This window comes from Notechis scutatus, chromosome 2 (assembly GCF_049901735.1).
Source record: "Notechis scutatus isolate UNSWTSFEM ecotype Mainland chromosome 2, rNotScu1.2, whole genome shotgun sequence".
Taxonomy (NCBI): Eukaryota; Metazoa; Chordata; class Lepidosauria; order Squamata; family Elapidae; genus Notechis; species Notechis scutatus.
This window is the reverse complement of record NC_142010.1, coordinates 77509325-77532295: the sequence shown is the minus strand read 5'-3', so window position 1 is coordinate 77532295 and position 22971 is coordinate 77509325. Positions and strand designations below refer to the sequence as shown.

Here is a 22971-nt window from a genome sequence, read left to right as displayed (position 1 = left end):
TTTAGACAATTAGGCAATTTCCTCACCTCTGCCAATGTATATAAGAGAAGGGGAGGAGGAAGACCAAACTAACTTTGGGAAGTGACACAAGTGAAAATGACCAAAGAGGAAATTAGATCAAGCTGTGTGGAGAAACACCAATGTTTCTCTGTGGTGTTTAACCATCTTCAGGTCATTCATAAAAGAGAGACAGCACTTCTTAGTCATTCTCATATTCAAATGTGTATATTCTGTCTTTTCATTCCACCCCTGCCACGCCAAACCCACAGACTACTTTGAATGGAATTTGCATTGCTTTAGCCAGGAAGAATAACAAGGTTAATGTGGGGGAAGAGTGTTCCTTATCATCCCCTTTGCCTGATTCCTCAACTTCCTTTGTGTGATTGGTTGAGCAACTATGTTCCAAAAGATAGCATAGAAATGGACCAGTTTTTGTAATCTGCTCCATAAAAAGGCTACTTATAAGCAATGTTATAAAATGTTCAGATGATCACTTTTCCCAGACATGAAAGGCCCAGTTGCAAGAAACATTTGCTTTTATAAGACCACAAAGCTTATCTTTTCTCCAAAGAAAAACATAGTTGATGTACTTGTTGGGATCCATTTACAGCACCAGCGAGCAAGGAGTTAACTAACCAGCCCTTTAAAAGAGGAAATGAAGGCGTCCATTGTCTAATTATACTGAAAGCACTGCACAATTATGACTAAAAGCAGAGAAGTATCAAGGAGTGTCTAACTTTGAGCTGGTTTACTTTCCTGGTGCCTTTTGAAGATTTAAGATGTTGCACAATATAGCTCTGCTGTCCACTGTTACTGTTTTGGGTGTGCTGGAACAAGGTAAGGGATGCATTCTGCTGTTACAGAAACAAATTGAACGTAGCTTTACACACTGCAAAAAAACAACAACCCTGGGTTGTTAAGCTATGAGATGTATATTGTATAAGAAATTTAGCAGTAGGTTAGCCAAAGAGCCAAAATGATTTGTGATATTCTAGTAAGTCTTTTGTAAAGTAAAAAGTAGCTCATGGTTCTTTTCAACTATTTGGAGGGGCAAAAGCCAAAGACTGGGTTATAGAAACAGTGATTGTGTATTGCCAGTAGTAGAGATGTTTAGTTTGTCTAGTACGAGAACAAAAACTAGAAAAAGAAAATACTTCTCCCAAAATCAAGGGAACATTTTGCTATTAAATGTAACCTTATTCCATAAAGCACTTCTTGAGTTCAATGGGACACAATTTAAGCAGGGGACAAGCCCCAGAAGATAAACCAAACTATTGTACTGTACTCAGTAAGATAAACATGACTTTTTGTGTGAAGTTGAGATGCGAAAGCCATCCTTTGCTTGCAGCCTCTCTCATATTGCAGAATGTTTTTCTGCCACGTGCTCTGTTTCTCCCCATTGCCCATTTTATAACTGTCTCACTCCAATGGGACTAGCCTGCCCTACTTGTGCTGGCAGAAGGGGCATGCTGTGGAACCCATCAGTCAACTTCAGCTGGTGAGAGGTCCAGAAGAAGAACCTGTCCTGCTATGGATTTTGCCCTCTGGAACATCATGGTCCCTGAGGCGACATCCGCACCCACCCTTTTGGCCTTCTGAAAGGGCATGAAGACCTGGCTGTGCCAAATGACCTGGAGCTCCAATGGGGATGTGGCATTTTGGAGATGGCTAATGGGGTAGATAACACCCCAGTCACCCCACCTCCTCCCTTCCTATCCACCTTGGTCAATTTAATTTTAATTGAATTTTGAATTTAAGATTTCTATGTATTGCTTTAATGTTTTACACCATAGTTTTATTGAATGGTTATATACTGCTTAGAATCACCTTTGGTGGGATGGGCGACATATTTAACAAATAATTTTATGGAATCATAGACTGGAAGAGTTGGAATTTACCTTGGAGATCATCTAGCTCAAGTGCCTAATCAATACCAAAAATCCATTGCCAGGGCATTCCTAGCAGAAAGCTACCTAGTCACCCACCATTTAAATGCCCTGAGGAAAGATATCACCACCTCCCAAAGCAGTCTGTTCTGTTGCCAAACAATTTAACTGTTTAGCATTTATTTTTCCTGCTATCTAGCCAAAATTTACTTCTTTATAATTTAAATCCACCCTATTCTGTACTCTGAGTACTTCTGTCCCATTTTCTACATAAGAACTTTTCAGTTATTGAATAACTATCAAGTCTTCACACATTCTTCTCTCCTGAAAGATAAACATCCCCAACGGCTCCTCTTGAGTTTTTCTGGCCAGGTTTCTTTCTTTTTTTTTTTTAAACACATTTTATTAATTTTAAAGACAAACAAACCATCATTAACCATTAAATACACAAACCTTTTTCCATTATAAATTTTACAAGTCAAATAAAACATTATTTAATACAACATAATTCTATTTTAGACCATTTCCATATGAACATACAAATATCTCTTATCAAATTTCAAGGTATTTCTCTTTACTCTTATTCAATTTCATTATTATTATTATTTTTCTCTATATTTATCCAGTTTATAATTATCATCTCTTTCTCTCTGACTTGATTACCCTTATTCTCATCCTACATTCCTGCAAGGTTTTATTAATTCTCCCACATACATAAACACACAAAACACAAAAATATAAGACATCTTTTAGGAAAGTAACTTGGCCCCAGATACCTCTCTCTATATGGACTTTAATTAAGTTCATGCTCATCTTACATGCTATTACCTATTTTATTTACCATTCTATATCTTCTATATTAATTTCTCCACACATTTCACTCTTCTTGATTCTATCTTATTTAATTCATTTTAATATAAGTCATTATATTTGTATCTTTTGTCCATTCTTTATTATCCATTTGTCTCATTCCCTATAGTAAAAAGGAAAAAGAATTTCTCCTGAAATCACTAATCAGAGTATGATGCCTTTCTATCATTACCCTAAATTAACATTTAATATAACACCTAATACCCAATCTGATTCTGCTTGGTACATTCTATCTACTAACTTTTAAAAAGAAAAATAATAAATCCAAAATGATTAAATACATAGTTAAATAATAAATCTAAATATTGAATCTTATAACATTCCAATTATCTTTTCCAAAAACAAATGCTACAATAATAAGTTTATAATAGCATCAACACCATAGTCAATTAGACTCTTTAATTAAACTCAATATTCTAAACATTCCCTTTAATATTTTATTAGGTTTTAAAATCAATCATTACTAAACATTTCAATATTTTAATCTCTTATTAATTCTTATAACATTCTAATTTTCTATTTCTAATATAAATGCTACAGTACCATCTTATGTACCTTGCAGAATCTTTTTTTAAAGAAATTTTATATTACCCTTTGTCCCTAAAAAAAATTCCTCTTTTCCCATCTTGTTTCAAAGATTTGTGGCTTTTTTCTGCCTTCTCCCTTCCTTTCTTCTCCCACCAGGCCTTCTTACCCCCCCCCCTAGCCTCTGCCTTGTTAGCTTCCCTTCTCTGTTGTATTCCTTTTTTCTTTTGTTTTCTAACATTATATTGATTTTGCATCTTATTTTTCTCTTTCTTGGGTGTTTTTTTAAGTCTTAAGTCCTTCATTTTCCTTCCTCTCTTTCTCCTTTCTTTCTTAATTAAATTTTGAGATTCATTAAAGATGGCTTCTTCTTCTTCTTCTTCTTCTTCTTCTTCTTCTTCTTCTTCTTCTTCTTCTTCTTCTTCTTCTTCTTCTTCTTCTTCTTCTTCTTCTTCTTCTTCTTCTTCTTCCTCCTCCTCCTCCTCCTCCTCCTCCTCCTCCTCCTCCTCCTCCATCTGTTGTTGTGTTTGTTGATAGATAGCAAGCGCCATTTCTAAAAAGAGAAAAGCTTCTTTCACAGCATCCTTGCCTTCTTTTTTTATTTTTTCATATTCTTTTCTCAGTTCATCAACAGATAAAGCCATTATAAATATTTTCTTTTCTTTTTTTCCTCTTTCTTCTTAAAACAACCAAGATGTTTCAAGAATTAGAACAGTCCCAAAGTCCCAAAGTCATCAATCAGTCCAAGCCAAAACAAAGTTCTCACTTTCTCTTCCCGGGGTAATATCAATTTAAAAAAAAGAAAAATTTGTTGATTCCATAGGGAAGGAGAGTAAACTTTCCTTTCAACACCTCAAAATTGCCGCTTATAATTCTCTTCTGGAAAGTATCATTCAAAAAGCCATAGTTTTCAGGATGTTAAATGTGTCTTAAAGTCCTGGGTCAGCCAAGAAAAACTTTCACTTCAAAAACTTTCTCCTCTTCCTCCTGCACATTCTTACCCAGCTGCCGGCTTCTTTGTGGCGGCCATTACAGACCGCCGCTGCACCGTCTTGAGAAAAGGGGGTTTTGCCGGCCGGGGAGGGGGTCTGCAACACCCCAAACCCCTCTCCGGATCCCCCCTATCTTCAGCCACCCCTGCAGGGCAGCCTTAGCCTCCAAACCCATCCGGATCGGAGGCACCAAAACGGCTAGCGCCGCAGGGATCGCGCAGTATCGTGAATCCCTGCCGCTAGCAAAGCTGACAAACCGGAAGCCCCCTGGCCAGGTTTCTTATTGTCTTGGTTACTCCTCTTCTGGACCCACTCCAGTGAGTCAACTGTTCTTCCTAAGTTGCTGGACCCACAACTGGCCCTAATATTCTTGGGGCTGTTTAACAAATGCAGAACCAAAAGGACGAAGAACAACCATTTTTCTATTGCCCTTTCTCATACTTGCCCTGGGCAGATTACAAGGCTGGTGAAAAAGAAAAGATGGAAGTTGTGAGGAGAATATTGGTTTGGGACAAAGTTCCTTAAGTGTGCTGTGTTGGTGCTTTCCCTTCAGGTGACAACCAAGAGGAGGTAATAAGGAAAGCTGTCCTGAAATATGCTATATGTTTCCTACAATATCTTGGCAGACTTCAAATTCAATACAGCAATTGATCCATGTGTAACAATGTATTTGATATCCTTTGTTTCCCTTCTTCTTGCATATAACAATACTTTGTCTAACATTTTCTAGTGTAACTTGACTCTGCACATCACAGTAAACAGCAATTCAAAACATATTAATAAAATGCACCTTTAAACGAAATGTTCGTTTTTATTTGGGTTTGAATCTGGGGTGGTTTTAATACTCAAATATTGCACTTTTTTTAATGCTATGGTTTTAATTTCCATTTGAGGATTAAAAATGGAAAGTAGTATAGATCATATCACACTATAAATTTGTGTAAGGCTGCAAATTACAACTTGTTTTCTGGCTTCTGTTACGGATTTTGATTTCAGCATTTTACTGGAATGTTTTACTGACTGACTTGCTATTTAGAGGTCACTAAAGGGTTTCTTGCCACTCCCAAATGGTTGGAATGCAATGCTGGTCTTTTAGAATTGCCCCCAGTCTGAGGAAAGAGTGCAGATTTTAAAGGTGTGGAGTCAAAGCTTTGCAATTTGTTCCTTGCAGTTTGTTCCTACAATTTGAATATTAGCATATGAAGTGGTTAGGTAAAACACAAACACACACTTGGTTTAACATTTCTAGGGACACTTTTGTCAGTATTTTTGTCATGTTTTCTTTAATTTTTACTTGTGGTGTCGATATATAATATTTTTTTAAAAAACACATTACATTAACCCTTTAAAATGGCATGTTTGTGGGCTCTAGGGGTGATAAAATTGTTTTATTTTTGTTTTATTTATTTCAAGTGTTTCTTAAAGGCTCCACAACTATTAGCTATAAGGCTATATGCAAAATAAATATGGTCTTTTAAATTTAAAATATAAAAATATAAAATGAAACATTGAAATAGATGCCACAATTTTTTTTAAAATACAGCAGAAATAAAGTTAAATAACATCATAGGACAGCAGCAGAAAAGAGAAATGACGGGAGAGGAAAGAGTTTTCAGAGGTGGGGGTGGATGAGTTTCCCCACTTGGGAAGGGATGGTCTCATTGAAGGTAATCTTCCACTCTTGCTCAACACAAGAGTCTGGGGCTCTAATCTGTCAATCATCTTCCTAGCCATTGAAGAATCTGCCATGTATGTCCCCATAGCAAGTAAGCCAAAGCAAAAGTGCCTGATGTAGTGGTGAAAGCACCAGACTAGAAAGTGAGAGATTATGAGTTCTAGTCCCTCTTTAGATGTGAAAGCCAGATGGGTAACTTTGGGCCAGTCTTTCTCACAACCCAATCTACCTCACAGGATTGTTGTGGTAGGGAAAATAGGAGGAGGAAGTACTAGGTTATTCAGTTATTTGTAAAAATAATAAAGGCAGGATACAAAAAAAAAAAAAGCCCACTTCCTTCTTCTGACCCTGTAGTCTCTATTCAGGGTAGAGTTATTGCTACTAGATGGAGATGAGATTTACTGGCCAGATGCCCTTCCTGACACCTACATGGGAGTTCGCAGCAGATATTTTTTTTATTCGCACCTTAGGAGAAAAACATCTGCTGCTACCTAGGATTGAACCCTCAACCTTTTGAGTTGGAGGCAAGAGTCTTCACCACTAGGTCTATAGAAGTAAATAGAATAAAATGTGCACAAATGTAAAATAGAATCCTTTTGCAGAAATGTGGGTACTTTGACCACTTGAAGGTAAACTTCTGTCCATCCTATTAATGTTGAAAGGGAAGAAGAAGCCGATAAGAATCAAATGATGTCTGGGGGTCCTTCTGAGGCTTTCTTGGGTTCTGCTTTTGTGTATTCAGTGTGAGCAGTGTTTGCTGATACAAATGACTGAGCTGTTTTCCTTCACAAGGAGAAATAATGAGCTTCTCTTTACCTTTTGTTCACCTCCAGCCTATTTTGCCATTCAGGTGATCGTCTTTCGGAGGAAGTTCAAAGTCTCTCCTCCCATCATTTCAGGCCCACCAGAATTTGAAAGGATCTTCAGAGCACAGTAAGTTAAATTCTGTTTTTTTAAAAAAAAAAAAGAATATGTGTTGCCTTTGAAATGCATTTAAGAAGAAACAATCGAAGTATTCCCTTTCAAGGTAAATGATGTTATGCAAAGTTCATAAAAGATGGAAAAACTCAAATAAGATGAAATGAGGAGAGGGAGAGAAGGAAGCATAACTAGATCTAGTTTATAGTAACATATTTGCTACAGCTTTTCATGGTTTTCTGACTTGGTGACTTCATGCTTTTTGTTCTTTAAAAGTACTCTTTTTTCTCTCTTTTTTAGGATTTCATCCACTCCATCCAACTGTGATTTTCTCAGCTTTCTTCCTCTCAATCACTTGACTCTCTCTTCATATATTTCCTCTGTGGTTTGATTTTCATTCGTTCTGTCTGTGTGGTAAAGCCACGTCAGATTTATTTTTTTATTACAAGGCCTTGCCACTACATTCAACTTCCTTTCACTTTTCTCATGAATTTATTTTCAGACCGCAGTTTTGAAATCAACTTTGGGCATTAAAATGTCACCCTTCTAATTCTAGACCAAGGGGAGGATTTTGACAAATATTGGTTATGTGGAGTAATTGGGAAGTCTGGGGGATGCCTCTGGCCTCTTTCACTATTTTGGTTTCCACAAATGTGTTCAAACTGTGTTAGAGTATTGCACATTCTAAGCAGAAAATGCCCGTAACAATTCTCTCTAATGACATAAGATGAAACACAATGTTCAGAAGTTTAGAAGAACAGAGTTTGAAGGGACCTTGGAAGTCTTCTAAACTCAAGCAGGAGACCTATTACCATTCCAGACAGGTAGCATTCCAGTCTCTTCTTAAATGCCTCCAGGGATGAAGCACCCACAACTTCTGAAGGCAAGCTGTTCCACTGGTTAATTGTCCTCACTGTTAAGAAGTTTCTTCTTAATTTCAGGTTGCTTCTCTCTTTGATTAGGTTCCACCCAATGTTTCTTGTCTTATCTTCTGGTGACTTTGGTGACTGCTATGATGTCACCCCAGTCCTTCTTTTCACTAGAAAATGTGCTCCTTCCTCACATTTTCGAGAGAACATAATTTCAGAAGCAAAGCTTTAGAGCCAGTCTAGTTGCTAAAGCATCAGGCTAGAAACCAGGAGGCTGTGAGTTCTAATCCTACCCTGGCAAGAAGTCTTGCAGGAGACTTTGGACTGGTCACTCTCAGCCCAACCTATCTCAAGGGATTTTTGTGGGGAAAAGAGGAGGAGGAGGAAGGAATCTTAGGTATCCTCGCTGCCTTAAGTTAATCATAAAAATAATAACAGTGGGATATAAATAAATAATTATTCAAGGCATGTTAAAGCTTGTCATGAGTGGCTAACGGTAGCTGTCCTGCCTAATTTCCGCATGGCTGTAACTGTGTTTGGTGAGAAAAGGTAAACACATAAAGGTTCTCATAACAAAAAGCTGTTTTGTGATAACTAACTGCAGTCTACACATTTCAGGCAAACATCCATCTCCTTTCCAAAGTACCAATGGGGGAGGCTGATTTGCACTGACCAAAGAGAGAGAGGAAATGAGAGCGTTGTTTTCAAGGCTGTGGCTTTTTTTCTTTTTCTTTTTGCTAAAATAACCTGCTTTCCATAGCTTGTTCAAAATATGGGATGTTCCAGATAACCTGCTCCAACATGGGGCAGCCTTCAAATTTCCTAGCCAGCATGACCTCTGCTGGGAATTCTGGGAGGTGATGCCCACACATCTGGAGGGTGGTCAGGGTGAGAAACACAGCTCCAGACCCATCAAGTCAAATAAAAGGGTCCAGTTCCTTGCATCTGTTCATAAACAGAAGCATTTGTTGTTTGCTATTGTGGGAAGAAAAATCCGGTCCAGTTCCAAACCGGGAGAAAGACACTAGATATAAAATCGAGGCTGGCTGGTTGGAAAGAAAGGCTTCCAGAAACTTCAGTGACAGCAGCATGTTTCTGGGGTGGCTCACAATGGCTGAGTGAGTGGATGGGTCTTTATAGGATTCTGGGGTTTTGTGACTGAGATGCTCTAACACAGGGGTCCCCAACCGCCGGTCCGCGGACCGGTACCGGGCGGAACAAGCCTTACCGGGCTGGTTGCTGGGCGCCGCCATCTTTTTGGTAAAAAAGCAATTTTTCGTCAAAAAGATGGCGGCGCCAGCGCTGTGAGCTTTTCCGGGTAGAAAGCCATTTCTACCGAAAAAGCTCACCAGAAGCGCTAGCGCCGCCATTTATTTGACGAAAAATCACTTCCGTGACGTCACCGGAAGTGATTTTTCGTCAAAAAGATGGCGGCGCCCAGCTGACGCCGGAACCGACGCGGCGCCAGCTGACGCGGAACCGGGCGCGGCGTCGAAAAGGTTGGGGATCCCTGCTCTAACAGCTTTATACAGTATAGTGAGCCTTGTGTCTTTTACAAGCCTTTTGGCTGAAGGTGTTTTGTTTATGAATAGATTGGCCCAGTCTTTCTGAATAGATACAAAATCTGCATTCCTAAAGGCCAGCCTCTTCAACCTCTTACAAGCTGTTTTCCTATGGCAGGAAAACTGGGGCTGCTCTCTGCCTTTCTTAAGATTTTTCTCCGTTTCTCCTTTGGGGAAATATAATATTCTGCCTCTTTTAATATTCTCTCAAATACGAGGTGGGGGGGGGGTGCTTCCCACACTATTAGGGGAGGGGGGACTTCCCACACTAGCTTTAAAATCAATGGACTGAATTTTCAAACTACTATCTTCTGATTTTGGCTCTTCCAATGAGAAGTGCACTTACTAATTATCTGTTTGAATTATTGCCACAAGATATTTCTAAGATGACTGGCAGCTCCAAAATGTGATTTTGATTGGTTCAAACTGCTGCCAGAGGAAATATATATTCCATTTATACTGAGTGAACTGCACTGACTTCTTGCTGATTTCTTGACATCATTTAACTTGCTATTAATCCTTGCAGTTCATCCTCACTCACAGATCAGCTGATGAAGTTCTGTTTTCATCTTCCTGTTTTGTCATTTGGTTAGGGAGAGCTTTTTCTTGGAAATACTTACACTTTTCAAACTTACCCTCTAGGACAAGTTACTTAAAATTGTTTCACTTTTCTTTGAAGGGAGAAAATGATCAAAAGGTCAGATCAAGTCAGAAAATGAAACTCCTTCTTTTTTTTTTTTAAAAAACAAGTTTTATTAATTTTTAAAACACACAAATTATCATTATTCATTACATGTTTAAACCTTTTTCCCTTGTAAATTTAACAAGTCAGATAAATTATGATTCTGTTTTAAACCATTTCCATACAACATACCAAAACCTCTTATTCAATTTCTCTTTACTTCTCTTTACTCTTATTCAATATCATTATTATTATTTCATCTGTTTCTTTCTGACTTAGTTACCATTATTCTCATTCTATATTTCTACAAGTTTTTACCAATTCTCCCCCCAAAAAAGACATATACACACAACACACAAAACATAAAAAAATATCTTTTTGGAAAGTAACTTGGACCCAGGTGTCTCTCTCTTCATGGACTTCAATTATATTCATGCTCATCTTACATATCATTACTTATTTTATTTACCATTCTAAGCCTTCTATATTAACTTCTCCACATATTTCACACTTCTTAATTCTACCTTAATTAATCATCTTAGTTTAAATCATTATATTTGTATCTTTTGTCCATTTTTTATCATCCCTTTGTCTCATCCCTTATGAAAAAAAAAAAAATCAGTTTCTCCTGAAATCATTAATCAGAGTATGATGCCTTTCTATCTCCCCCCTAAGTTAATCAAATTAATCTTTAAAATAATATCTAATACCCAATCAGATTTTGCTTGGTACATTCTATCTAACTAATACATCCAACACAATTAAGTGCATAATTAGAGAATAAATCCAAATATTAAAAAGAAATACTATAATAAAAATTTTATAATAACATCAATACCATAATTTTATTAAACTCTTTAATTAAAACAATATTCTAAACCTCTCCTATTATTAAGTTTTAAAACCAATCATTTTTAAACATTTTAACATTTTAATCTCTTATCAACTCTTAAACCATTGCAATACTACCATCTCATCTTATGTACCTTGCAAAATCTTTTTTTTTTTTAAAAAAATTATACTTTATCCATTATCCATAAAAAATTCCTTTTTTCCATTTAATTTCAAAACGTTGTAGCTTTTCTCCACCTTTTCCCTTTCTTTCTTTTCCCAACAAACCTTTCTACCCCCCTTCTTCTAGCCTCTGCCTTACCGGCTTCCCTTCTCTGTCGTATTTCTTTTCCCCTTTGTTTACAATCATCATATTGGTTTTGCACTTTATTTTTCCCTTTCTTAAATGTTTTTTTAGATCTTAAGTCCTTAAATCCTTTAGTTTTCTTCTTTTCTCTTCTTTTCTTTTCTTTCTCTCTTCCTTTTTTCTGGATCAAATTCTGAGATTCATTAAAGATGGCTCCTTCCTTTCTTTCTTGTTCCTCTGCTGTCTTCATCTGTTGTAATTTTTGTTGATAATTAGTAAGCGCCATTTCTAAGAAAAGGAAAGCTTCTTCCACACCATTTCTTAGTTCCTCAACAGAAAGAGCCATTATAAATCTTTTCTTTTCTTTTCTCCTTCTTTCTTCTTACAACAACCAGAATATTCAAAAGAAAATAAAAAAGATAGAACAGTCCCAAAGTTATCAATCAGTCCAAACCAAGGCAGAGTTCTCACTTTCTCCTTCTGGGGTGATATCAATCAAAGAGAAAGAAAGTCCATAATCTGTTTAAAGTCTTGTTACAATATATTCTAGTCTTCAAATCCTTAAGGCATCTGCTCCAACAAATCTTAGCATACAAATATTTTCTTTTTAATCCTCTCTCTTCCCACTCATCGCTTAAAACCAATTTCCACCTAAAAATAGGTTTCTTAATATCCAGTTATTTATTCCATAGGAAAAGAGGGAAAGCTATCCTTTCAGCACCTTCAAGCAGCCGCTTTTTTCCTCTTCTGGCAGGTATTATTCAGAAAGTCATACTTTTCAGGAATTTTATTAAATATGTCTTAGAGTCCTAGGAGCCAAGAAAAACTTTCTCCTCTCAATCACTTTCTCCACTTCCTCCTGCGCATTCTTACCCGGCTGCCAGCTTCTTTGTGGCGGCCATTACGGACCGCCGCTGCACCGTCCTGGGAAAAGGGGGTTCTGCCGGCCAGGGAGGGGGTCTGCAGCACCCCCAAACCCTTCTCCGGATCCCCCTACCTTCAGCTGCCCCTGCAGGGCAGCCTAGCTCCGTACCCGGCTGGGTCGGAGCCCCAAAAACGGCTAGCGCGGCAGGGATCGCGCAGCTTCGCAAATCCCTGCCGCTCGTGAAGCCGACAAACCGGAAGCTCAGAAAATGAAACTCCTTCTATCTGATCTATTGCAGCTCAGGTAGTATTAAATAAGGTAGGTAGGAGGCCATACATGGAAGTGAGCAGTTCTGCTTCCTTTATGCCAATGTTGGAACAGAAACCAGCTTCCCTTATTCACCTACAAGATCCTCCATGCTAGACACCATGATCTTACAGACATATCACTCTCCCATATAGTGGTACCTTATCTACAATTGAAGACTCAATTTTGAGTGCCTTTGACATGCTTTGGCAATAAACTCTAGAATATGGGATTTTAAAAAAAAATAATAGAACCTCCTCCCCCACCATCCCCAACCTGCAACAGCTAGGGAATACCATCTTCAAATGGGCTACAAATGCTTACTTTGTTATCTTTCCATCAGCAGACAAAGCTCATTTGATTTTCCTTCACCTTTTAATTGCCTTGTATGCAGAGTATTTTATTCTTGTGATGCTTCCTTGTAACTATTTTTGTTGCCAAAAGAGACTCTGCTACAGAATGATAAAGATTAGAACCAATTACAAGCAATTCCTCTTCAAAACTTATCTTTTCTATAAAACCCCTGAGGCAAATCTACAGTTTCTATGTAATTATATCTCAATACTGTAAATCAGGGGTCCCCAACCCCCGGTCCGTGGACCGGTACCGGTCCGTGGAACATTTCCTACCGGGCTGCTGGTTTGCTGGGCGCCGCCATCTTGTTTGACGAGAAAGTGCTTCCGGGTGAGCTTTTCCGGTTGGAAAGCGGCGTTTGGGTCCTGAAGGAATCCTCGCGCCTTAGTTTCATCGAAGGGGGGGGGGGCTTTGAACGAAACTAAGGCGCGAGGATTCTTTCAGCACCCAAGGCAAGGCGAGCCGAGCGACCGTCCCGAAGCCGTCCCGAAGCGAAGCCCATCAACAAAGGTACAAAGGAGGAGTTGAAGGTGGCGGGGAGAAGCGGGGGATGGCTGGCTGGCCGGTCGCTCGGCTCGCCTTGCCTTGTCATGCGTGCTGATGCCGGTACCGGGCCGTGGATCATTTTGTGATGCCGGTACCGGTCCACGGCACAAAAAAGGTTGGGGGCCACTGCTGTAAATATCACATCTTCAGGTTTTTTTAACCTCCATTTCAGTCCCATTTTTTTCCTTGTCTCTATAATTTAGAATGTAAGCCCACTCTTAAAAGGAAAACCTTTTATTTCTATAATCAAAATGAATTTTCAATTGTTACCACCCACCGGGCATGCAATTCAGCAATAAGGATACAAGCATAGTGATTTTTTTTTTTTTAGACTGGAACAAAAAAAAATCCACTTTTCAGAAGTAGGGAAATAATGCATGGTTGCAAAAATATTGTGGCTGCAAAACTGCATAGAGGAAAGTGTGTACATGTGTTTGTCTATAGTGGTTTGAGATGAATTTGTGATTGGATGCAGAAATGGGCTAAAATGAACATAGAGGTCCAGAAAATGAGAATCGGAGCAAATCTGACAGATTTATTCAGTCCCAATTATTTTTCCCCATCAAGTGGCAATCTGATTGTTTTCTTCTTTGTTTTACCAGAGCAAACTGTTCAGAATATTTCCCAATATTTCTGTCCCTGTTATGGGTGGCTGGAATCTTTTCCCATCAAGGTAAGAAATAAAATCCTAATTCAGAATTACTCAACTGCAATGTCCTTTCTGCAAGTAAAACTATGGAATAATAAGTGAGAAGCTGGAGAACGTTTTAGAAGACCTCCACAGCTTTTTTTGTTTTTTATTGTTAATGTTTATCTAATGTAACTGCATTGTAAATAAAGAGTTAAGTATTAAACGCTGGTAGCTGGGTAGAGTTTTAATCAAGGCAGGCATCGCGCTTGCAGTGGTAGAGATGATGTGCCTTGGGTTTCCCTGGAGTATTTTCTGTATCTACTACTTTGCTATCACCTGCACAAAGGCTCCCACTTCTCTTGTTTGCCTCAAAATGCTGTGGGGCATCTATGGCAATCTGATGCTTTCCACTGTTCATCTAAAATGCACCACTTGTAAATGATGTAACAGGCCAATACACGTGATTAGAGTTAGTCCTCAACTTACGACCACAATTGAGACCAAAATTTGTTGCTGAGCAAGACATTTGTGAATTTTTTCCCCATTTTACAACCTTTCTTGCCACAGTTGTTAAGGGGATCAGAGAAGTTGTTAAGCTAGTAACATGGTTATTAAGTGAATCTGGATTCCCCATTGACTTTGTCTGTCAAAAGATCACAAAATGGGACCGCATGATCCCAGGACATTGCAACCGTCATAAATGTGAGTCAGTTGCCAAGCACCTGAATTTTGATCATGTGAATATGGGGATGCTGCTATGGTTGTAAGTATGAAAAACAGTCATGTCACTTTTTTAGTACTATTGTAACTTTGAACAGTCACTAAATGAATTGTTGTAAGTTGAGAACTAATTGTATGTGTGAGATACTATTGCTATTGAAGTATGCAGTTACTGTGTCTTGCTATACTCCCAGATTTGTCAGAGGTTTCATGAGAAGTTTGGGTAAAACAGATCCCATTTGCATCAGGCTAGTGTAAGGAAGAACAAGCACTATAGTCTATAGGCTCAAGCTACATGGGAAGCCAAGAATTAATGCTATTGCTTCTTCCTAAAAATCTTTACAGTTGTGCTAATATTTAATGGGAGGATCTAGGGGTGAGATTCAAAGTTTTTAACAACCAGTTCTGTGGGCGTGACTTAGGTGGTGGGCGTGGCTTGGTGGTCATGTTATTGGCTGGGCGTGGCCAACTCAATATCACTCACATCGAGGCACGCATCTCCTCGCCTAGCCTCTCATGACTGTGGAGATGCTGCAACAGTCGTAAGTGTGAAAAATGGTCATGTCACTATTTCAGTGCCATTCTAACTTTGAATGGTCACTCCACACAAGCAAAGTACCAGCAAAGGAGGGGGGAAAAAACTCCAGAGAAGTTCCAGAGACAGGAAGTCTAGTCCTGCCAAGAATGTAATAAGGGTTAACGGAGAGGCACTTTCTGTAAGCAACAACAGAATGTTTCCTTCCTGCCTTCCTTACAGGATTAGCCCAGTTTCTTCTAACAACTGGTTCTCTGAACTAGAATGTTAACAACTGGTTCTAGCGAATAGGTGAGAACTGGTAGAATCCCACCCCTGGGAGGATCTAGATAATAGTACTTCTTTACATGATTTAATTCCCACAGACCTGGCTACATTAAGTCTTTCAAAGCAAGCAGCAAAGCAATAACATCTTTGGTGTTTTTCTTTCCAAATATGTTTATGATATTGGTTTTGTTAATGTTTCCCCCCGTCTCCCTAATTTTTCAGAAAGGTATACTTCCTAGAGTCACTTTGGCAATTGAGACAGTTTACAAAGAAATTAATTAAAAAATAAAGTTGATAAGAGAAATTGTGATTTAAGGTTTCTTTTATTAATTTGTCCTCAGTTGTCATAACAGATCTTTTTTAGGGACTTAGAGATCTTTTAGTGACTTTTGCAGAATTTTACTGTATATTTCATTGTTAAGGCAAGACCGGTGGGAGTCCCTTTAAACTGTGAAAGTGTCCGCCACCCCAAGTAGCTGGTGGATGAGTATCTAAGCAATTTTGTTTTTTGGCTGGGGAAAGACAAAACTATCCCCTTCACTGTGTGTGTGTGTATATTTAGTAGTGGTAGTTATGCCTCCCTTATCACTCCATCAATGCAAAAATGATTATGTATCCCAGCATCAGTCTGCAAAACTGATTTGCTGTATTTGTGTTCTGCCCTTGAGTTGCCTCAGGAAAAACTTTTTTTAAAAAAAAAAAAAGCCCTTCCTTTGTTGTATTTCTTATTGAAATTAGTATTTGATAAACTTTCTAAGTACCTGATTACTGCTTTCTCTGTAGTTTTGGCTGCATTCTGTGGACTAATTTACCTGTATGCCCGCTATCAATACTTTAGAGGATATGCACATTCTGCTGAAAGAAGGTGAGGAATCCTTGTGTGAAATACCTCAAGTAGGTTGTCTTTCAGACGAGTAATTTTGTTGATGTTCAAACTAGATTTTGTAGCCTTGAGAGCAACACAGATCCATCTCTGCTTTAGGCTAAAGGCAGGTAACACAGTGTAAGATGTTTTCCAGTACAAAAACCATCCCTTGCATAAAACAAATTAGGTGGATTTTCCCCCCTCCCCTAACTTCCTGTCTCCTAATAGCCCCCAGGAATATATTAATTTTATATTTAACCCCATGAGCTCTCAAGGAGTATAGATTTGACAAAGATTAAGCACTTCGTTAATAATTAAGACAAAGAAAACACAGCATCTCGGAACATCTCTTTAATTGCACATCAATGGTGGGGAATTTGGCCCCTTTATGACTTGTGGACTTCAACTTCCTCAGGAATTCTGGGAGTTGAAGTCTACAAGTCATAAAAGGGCCATAATTTCCCACCCTTGTTCTATATCATTTCCCCCTTATAATGTTTTAAGAAAAGAAAAGAAACTGCCAGAAACTGCCTATCGTTCTGTGGTTAGTCCTAGAAGATAAGGTGCATTTCTATAATCTAGGTCACGGGTCGCCAACCTTTTGGACCTCAGGGTCCACCAAACTCTTAATTTTAAATCCCGCAGACCAGAGACCCTGGGAAAATAAAAGAAAAAGTCGTCAAGAAAATTCCCCACCCCGTGTTCCTACTGATCGATCGTTCTTTATTTGGGATCGCAGGATACTGTCTCCAGCTCTGTTCTCAGGGTGGGTGGGAGAGAGAGAGACTTTTGGCTTCATGCAAGGAAAGCAGCAGAAGTCTTTCTTTCTCTCCCTAAAAACTCCGCCAGAAATGAGTCTTTGCTGGCGCAGCCTCTTGGAGCAGGATGCCTTGCAGGGTTCCAAAGACTCATTTCTGGCGGAAAGACAGACTTTTGCTGCTTTCCTTGCATGCAGCCAAAAGAAGAAGAAAGAAGCAGAAAGAAGCAGTGGCCAGGCCAGGCACATGGGGAAAGTTTCCCCCTCCATCCTTTCCCCCCTCCCCTCACTACCTCGTGTTGTTTGCAATGCGATGCAAGCCTTGTGTTCCCACAGGCCATGTGGGCGGCACAGCCCTGTGTTCCGCGCAGCCTGGATGAATTGCTTTGGGAGGTGCTTTGGGGCTGACATTTGTCTGTGGGCCACCAACATTTTCTCATGGACCACCAGTGGTCCCCAGCCCACTGGTTGACGAGCACTGATCTAGGTAGAATATACCATGTCTGGTGAACTTGGAAAGACAAATGTTTGGACTTGAGAGGTTATTTTGGGAAAAACAATCAAAGCCGAGGATGTGGGTTCAGTTTGACTGTTACCATCCCACAACACTACTAGTTGCAAGTCAGTCAGTTGATTTTGCTAAATGGCATTTTTAAAATCTTTCCCCAGTAATGCAACTCATATCTGCAGGGTTTGTCTCAGTCTATTTACCAGGTTACTATGGAAGTTATTTGTGAGAACACTGGCATTACTGTGGCAAAAGCCAGCCTCAATTAATTCTAGCTGTTTTTTTTTTCTCTATTTGCACAGATTGGGCCCCATGTATTTCAGCGCTGCAGTTCTTTTCATTCTTATTGGCTTGTCCATGGTGGGATTACTCGTCCATTTTGTGCGATACTTCTGATTTCTCAACAGTGCTTTGAAATCCCTTTCAACTGACAAAATACTCAGTGATTTGCGCCTTAGTTGTCAACTTTCATTTCTCCTTTTTTCCCCTCAAATTAAAATAGTTTTGCACACCAGCCTTTTCAAGCTATAATTTTATAGAAATGTATTTTAGTTTTCTGTTAATGTTTCCCCATAGTGGTATTGTTATATCTATTTCCTGTGGTAAAAAAAAAAAGTTAAGCTGTAACAGATATACTTACAAGGTAAAATTCTGAATAATACATGATATACCATTAGGCTAGTCTGATGCTTTGAACAAGGAACGTGAGGTATCAAGGTTTGGATTTAGTGCTGTTGGAATCAAAGGCTTGTATTAAAGATGTTACGCTCACGTTATACTGGAAGACAACCAGAATTAAATTAGTCAAACTAATTTGAAATGATTGGTTAGGAACCATGGATGAAACTGAGGTTTCTTTTAAAGAACCCTTATTGGGCTTTTCTCAGAAAAGACACATCCAGTTGCAGGAATTGGGTTAGATATGAATAAGCTGATGAAAAGGTTTACTCTTTTATTGTAGTTTTCAATTATTAAGCTAATTTTGTCTTCATTATAATTCTAATTGTTTTCACCTCACAGGAGGTTGGTAGTTCAATCCTAGGTAGCGACAGATATTTCTCTCTGTGGGTGTAATGAGAAAATATCTGCTGTGAGCTCCGCATAGGCAGTGGGAAGGGCATCTGGCTCAGCTCCATTCAGTCGCCCCGACCCAACACGATGAAAGGGATTACGGGGTCATTAAAAGAAAAAGAAAATCTACTTGTCCTGATTTTATTCTTTTCTCTCTCATTTCCATATTGTTTGAAAAGAGTTAAAAGAGTACCTATATTTCCCAATCTTTTAACTATAGCTCCATCCCACATACTAGGGTGGATCCAATCTGGTGAAGGAAGAGTCAAGTCCTAGGCGACACTATTATGGAGTGACTTGGGGCTTCCTTATCCTCTTTACTACCATGCGAAGTTGGAAGAAGTCATGGAAGTTCACAATGTGGTGAATATACTGATGATCTCCACGTGTACATCTCCGTTTTGGGCAAATTGAAGAAGCAGAAGGTATCCTGTGCAGTGCCTGGAGGCTGTCAGGATTTGGATGCGGAGAAACGGGCTCACAATCCATCAAAACATCTGCTAATTTAGAAGCCAATATTTTCTATGTAACATTTTAAAGCTTATTGAAGTTAAACCACAGGGAGAACAGATGGGCAACTTGAGAATCCTGCTGAATTCATGTCTATGGTGATTCTCAGTCATCCAGGTCATGGTTGTCTCAAAGGTGCTTTTCAAAAGGCAACTAGACTGGTTTTGTTTTTTCCATGAAGATGCTTCACTTTTCATCCAAGAAGCTTCCTCAGTTCAGAACCAAAGTGAACTGAAGAACTGAGGAAACTTCTTAGATGAGAAGGGGAAAAAAACAAGTCCAGTTGCCTTTTGAAAAGCACCTTTGGGACTCCTGAAGATATAGTACCCTCTAGAGGAGCAGTTGGATGCCATGACTAAGAAAACCGTTGCTTAGCTTAAGCTAATGTGCCAGGTTAATGGAGGTCCCACTGGAAGATTGGCAAGGTAGAAATGAGTAGCAATGTGTGCCAAATTCTATATTTTTATGTAATAGCTGCACAGTGAGATGCATTTCAGTATTTGGCAGACTAGATCAGTTAACTTCAAACTTCAAAATTCTGATAGAACTCTCTGTTCTTGGCTAGAATAGGTCTGGTTTAAAGTTCCACTCTACAAGGGCTTCTGATTGGTTTATATACAGTAGATCATAGGTAATAATCACACCTTTATACAGTATGTCTGCTCATCTCTGTCAAGAACAGTGTGGATTGTTGTATCTTATCTGATTGTCCACCTATCCTTACCAAGAACAAGGAGAAGTTTGTCTTTTATCTTCTCTTATCCTTGAAAGGCCACACTAAGGGAAAGGAGTGCCTTGTTTACATCAGGTGAATCTGGGAGTTAATGTACATTTGCTGACCTGGAGAAGTTTCCTGACTAACAGCAGAAATGCAAGATTTCTTTGTCTTATATATTAGTATTATGCTCTTTGTAAGTTGTATTTGATCGTTTCTTCCTTTGTTTTTCATATTGCCTTGAAATAAAACCTTGATTACCTATATTATGTCCTTATTTCCCTTGAATCCACAAGTAGATGCAGCTCAGAGTAGCCACCTTCCTGCAATAGGATGTATGGGTAACCCTTAGCAGTCAGGACTGGAATACCGATCACTGAGTGATGTGGTTGTGAAAGCAACAGCAATCCCAGTTACTGTCATAACCCAGAGACTATGTGGGTCATTAAGAGAGGATTCAACTGAAATCCTAGGAAAACAGTGCTGCAGGAGGGTTCTGCTGAACATGGGTGAGATGGCAGGCACTTTGGAACATGGGTGGGTGGGTGGGGGGATGCTGTGGAATAGAAGATTCCTGGGACCTCATCCTCTGCAGAAGGACTCGGGAGAAAAGGGGTAGGGTTGACTTTGGCCTTCCCTGCTGGTTTCTCCTTTGACTCTGCTTGTGGGAAGCTGTCAGGGAAGAATGCAAATGAAGATCATGTGGCTATAGCTCACTAGCAATATTGTAATCATAAATTGGGCACCTGAGTGCTCAGATTGTGATTATATAATTGGGGGGGACTTTGCAGTAGTCAGAACTCCCGATGACTAGACATAAATCCCCCTTGCTCAGCGCCATCATAATTAAACAGAACTGACATAATCCAAGGACCAACTTTAGTGAGGACAGCAAGTCATAGTCTGGTCATCTCTTGTTTAAATTACTGTAATTCACTCTATCCAGGGTTGCCCTTGGCTGCTGAGCAAACATCAGCAGGTCTAAACTACAGCAGCCCATATTTATATTGATCAGTCCTATTACTGATAAATCACACCACTGAGTATCTGCTATAAAGGATATAAGCATGCACGAGCCTCTGATTTATCAAATCACTACCTGCCATTTGTATGCTACCTGCCTCTGTTTATATTTTCCCTTTCATATCTATAGTTTTGAGGCCCAGAAGGCTTTTGGAAATAAAAGTGATGCTGGAAGATAACGGCGTATTTTAGGACATGCCAGTTTCCTATTTCTTTTAATTAAAATAATGTCTTGGAAATATAAAATGTCAACTGAAACAGAAAGACTAGTGAGTGGCCTAAAGATGCCTAAAAATATGCTGATATTCCTCCAGTGCTAAGTTGGTAATTGTACTTCTAGATCTTTTTGACAAATTGGAGAAATCGCTAGATTCAGACAAAGTTAAGTAAGAATTTTAAAAAATAGCAAACATGAAGTTGCAGTTCTTCTCACAAAATATGTTCCAGGTCTTTAAAATCTTACCGAAGAACTGAAAAATGACCAATATAAAAGATTTGATAAATTATAGGCCTGTTAGATTGCTTTGCTTAAATTGGTTGAAAAGAGTAACTTTAGTAACTTTCATGTCAGATAAATGTTCTGCAATTCAAGCAGAAAATTTTTCCCACTGCCCAATACAGTAGATAAGATGGGCATTCAGTTGGATCCAGCAAGGCTGCTAGTTATGTAAGATTATGCAAGTTCATGGCCTAGGAAAGATGAAGGTGAATTATAAATTATAAAAACATTTATTAGGGGAAAAAACACCTATCTTCTAGTTTATAATGGGTATTTTTAAGGAAGTAAAATGCCCAGTTTTGGTATGCTAATATTCTTCGTATTGCACAGACACTGGCATGCAGAGAAAATGGCTAAGTTTTGCTTTTAATAGAAGTTTTCCCCCTTGCAAAAATATCTCTTGGCTAGCTATACCTTCATGCAAAAAGACAAATCATTCACATACTTATAATATACCTGCAAAATATTTTCAGTTTGTCAGAGTTATCTGCTTAAGGAAAATGCAGTAAAACACTTTCTACAGTGTACCTTTATATATATATGTGTGTGTGTGTGTCTGTGAGTGTATGTGTATTTGCACACACACACACACACACACTCTTGAAAAAAACCAAATGTATCCCATAATAAAAAAATACAGCACATGAAAGTAGTATAATGCATTCCAGTGTATAGTTAAAGACATCGGGTTTTTGCTTTAAACTCTAACCCCTATCCTTTGAGAATTGACCAAAAGTTTTCTTCTTTTTTAAAATTCACATCAACCAGTACATTACAGAGAGATGGATTTAAAGGGGTAAACTTTGTACTGATTCCCAAGGCATGAAGAGACTGGAGAGTTTAACATGATCTGTATTTATGAAAGAGGCAGGTTCAACCATGGGTGGCTCTTGCACGTTGTTGTTTTCTTTTTCTATCCCTGCCATTTGCCACCTCTGCAATTTTTGAGAAGGGTCCTCCTTTGCATTTTGTTTTCAGGTGTGGACACAGCAAAGGTTACTTGAAAAGTTGGAGGTCAAGTATTATTATATCTTGACTGTTTTCCATAAGTGCTCAACTGTCAAGTTTCCCTTTCGTTCGCTTCACATTCCATAAACCTGCACTTCTAAATGTACCTTTTAATGATACATTCTGGATTAAATGTTCAGGGAGGAAGAAAGAAATATAGGAACAATATGGTTCTTATTCAAGAGAACAAAAAACAAACCTTCTACACTGAAAGTTCATCCCTATGTTTCTATGTTTGTGTTCTAGCTGCAAAGGCAACTGACTGTAAGGTAAGCCAGCAATGGTGCTTCTTGTAATAGAGTCTCAGCACCTATGTGTGAAAAATTCTTCTCTTCCTCATTTAAGAATGGTAAGAAAACTCCAAGGTTCTCCCAAATTTCACCACAAGATTTTTCTTCCTGTTCTTGGGGCAGGAGGTGCTCTTTACGGATCTAGCTTCGCTTCATTAGTAGCCCACTCATTCTGATGCATCTTCACTGCCTTAGAAGAACAGAAGAGCTAGAAAGCCATTGGATATGTTACTCCCTGTATCTTCAAGATCAGTCTGCTTTTTTCAGGAATATCTGAAAGTACATGAATAACAAAAGAAAGCTGGTCAGAATTCAGCCAGTCAGCATTTGGGCTTATAAAGGATCTCTCTTACAAAAGAGTAAGTTGCATAACAAAACTACTGT

At 38.8% G+C, this 22971-nt stretch overlaps 2 protein-coding genes across 2 annotated transcripts in view; one reads left to right on the top strand and one right to left on the bottom strand.

Annotated features, from left to right (window-relative positions):
• Window positions 1-533: 533 nt before the first annotated feature.
• LTC4S (leukotriene C4 synthase) lies at window positions 534-20029 on the top strand. Its single transcript, XM_026686412.2, has 5 exons — window positions 534-837; window positions 6782-6881; window positions 13791-13861; window positions 16125-16206; window positions 17774-20029. Exons 1-5 carry the CDS (start codon window positions 780-782, stop codon window positions 17865-17867), a joined length of 405 nt encoding a protein of 134 aa, XP_026542197.1. The 5' UTR covers window positions 534-779; the 3' UTR covers window positions 17868-20029.
• Window positions 20030-21503: 1474 nt separating this feature from the next.
• Window positions 21504-22971, bottom strand: part of MGAT4B (alpha-1,3-mannosyl-glycoprotein 4-beta-N-acetylglucosaminyltransferase B) — a 115837-nt gene continuing 114369 nt past the window's right edge. The window contains exon 15 of the mRNA XM_026686389.2: window positions 21504-22860. Within this exon, the coding sequence (XP_026542174.2) occupies window positions 22837-22860 (24 nt within the window). The 3' untranslated portion in view covers window positions 21504-22836. The remainder of the gene's footprint in view (window positions 22861-22971) is intronic.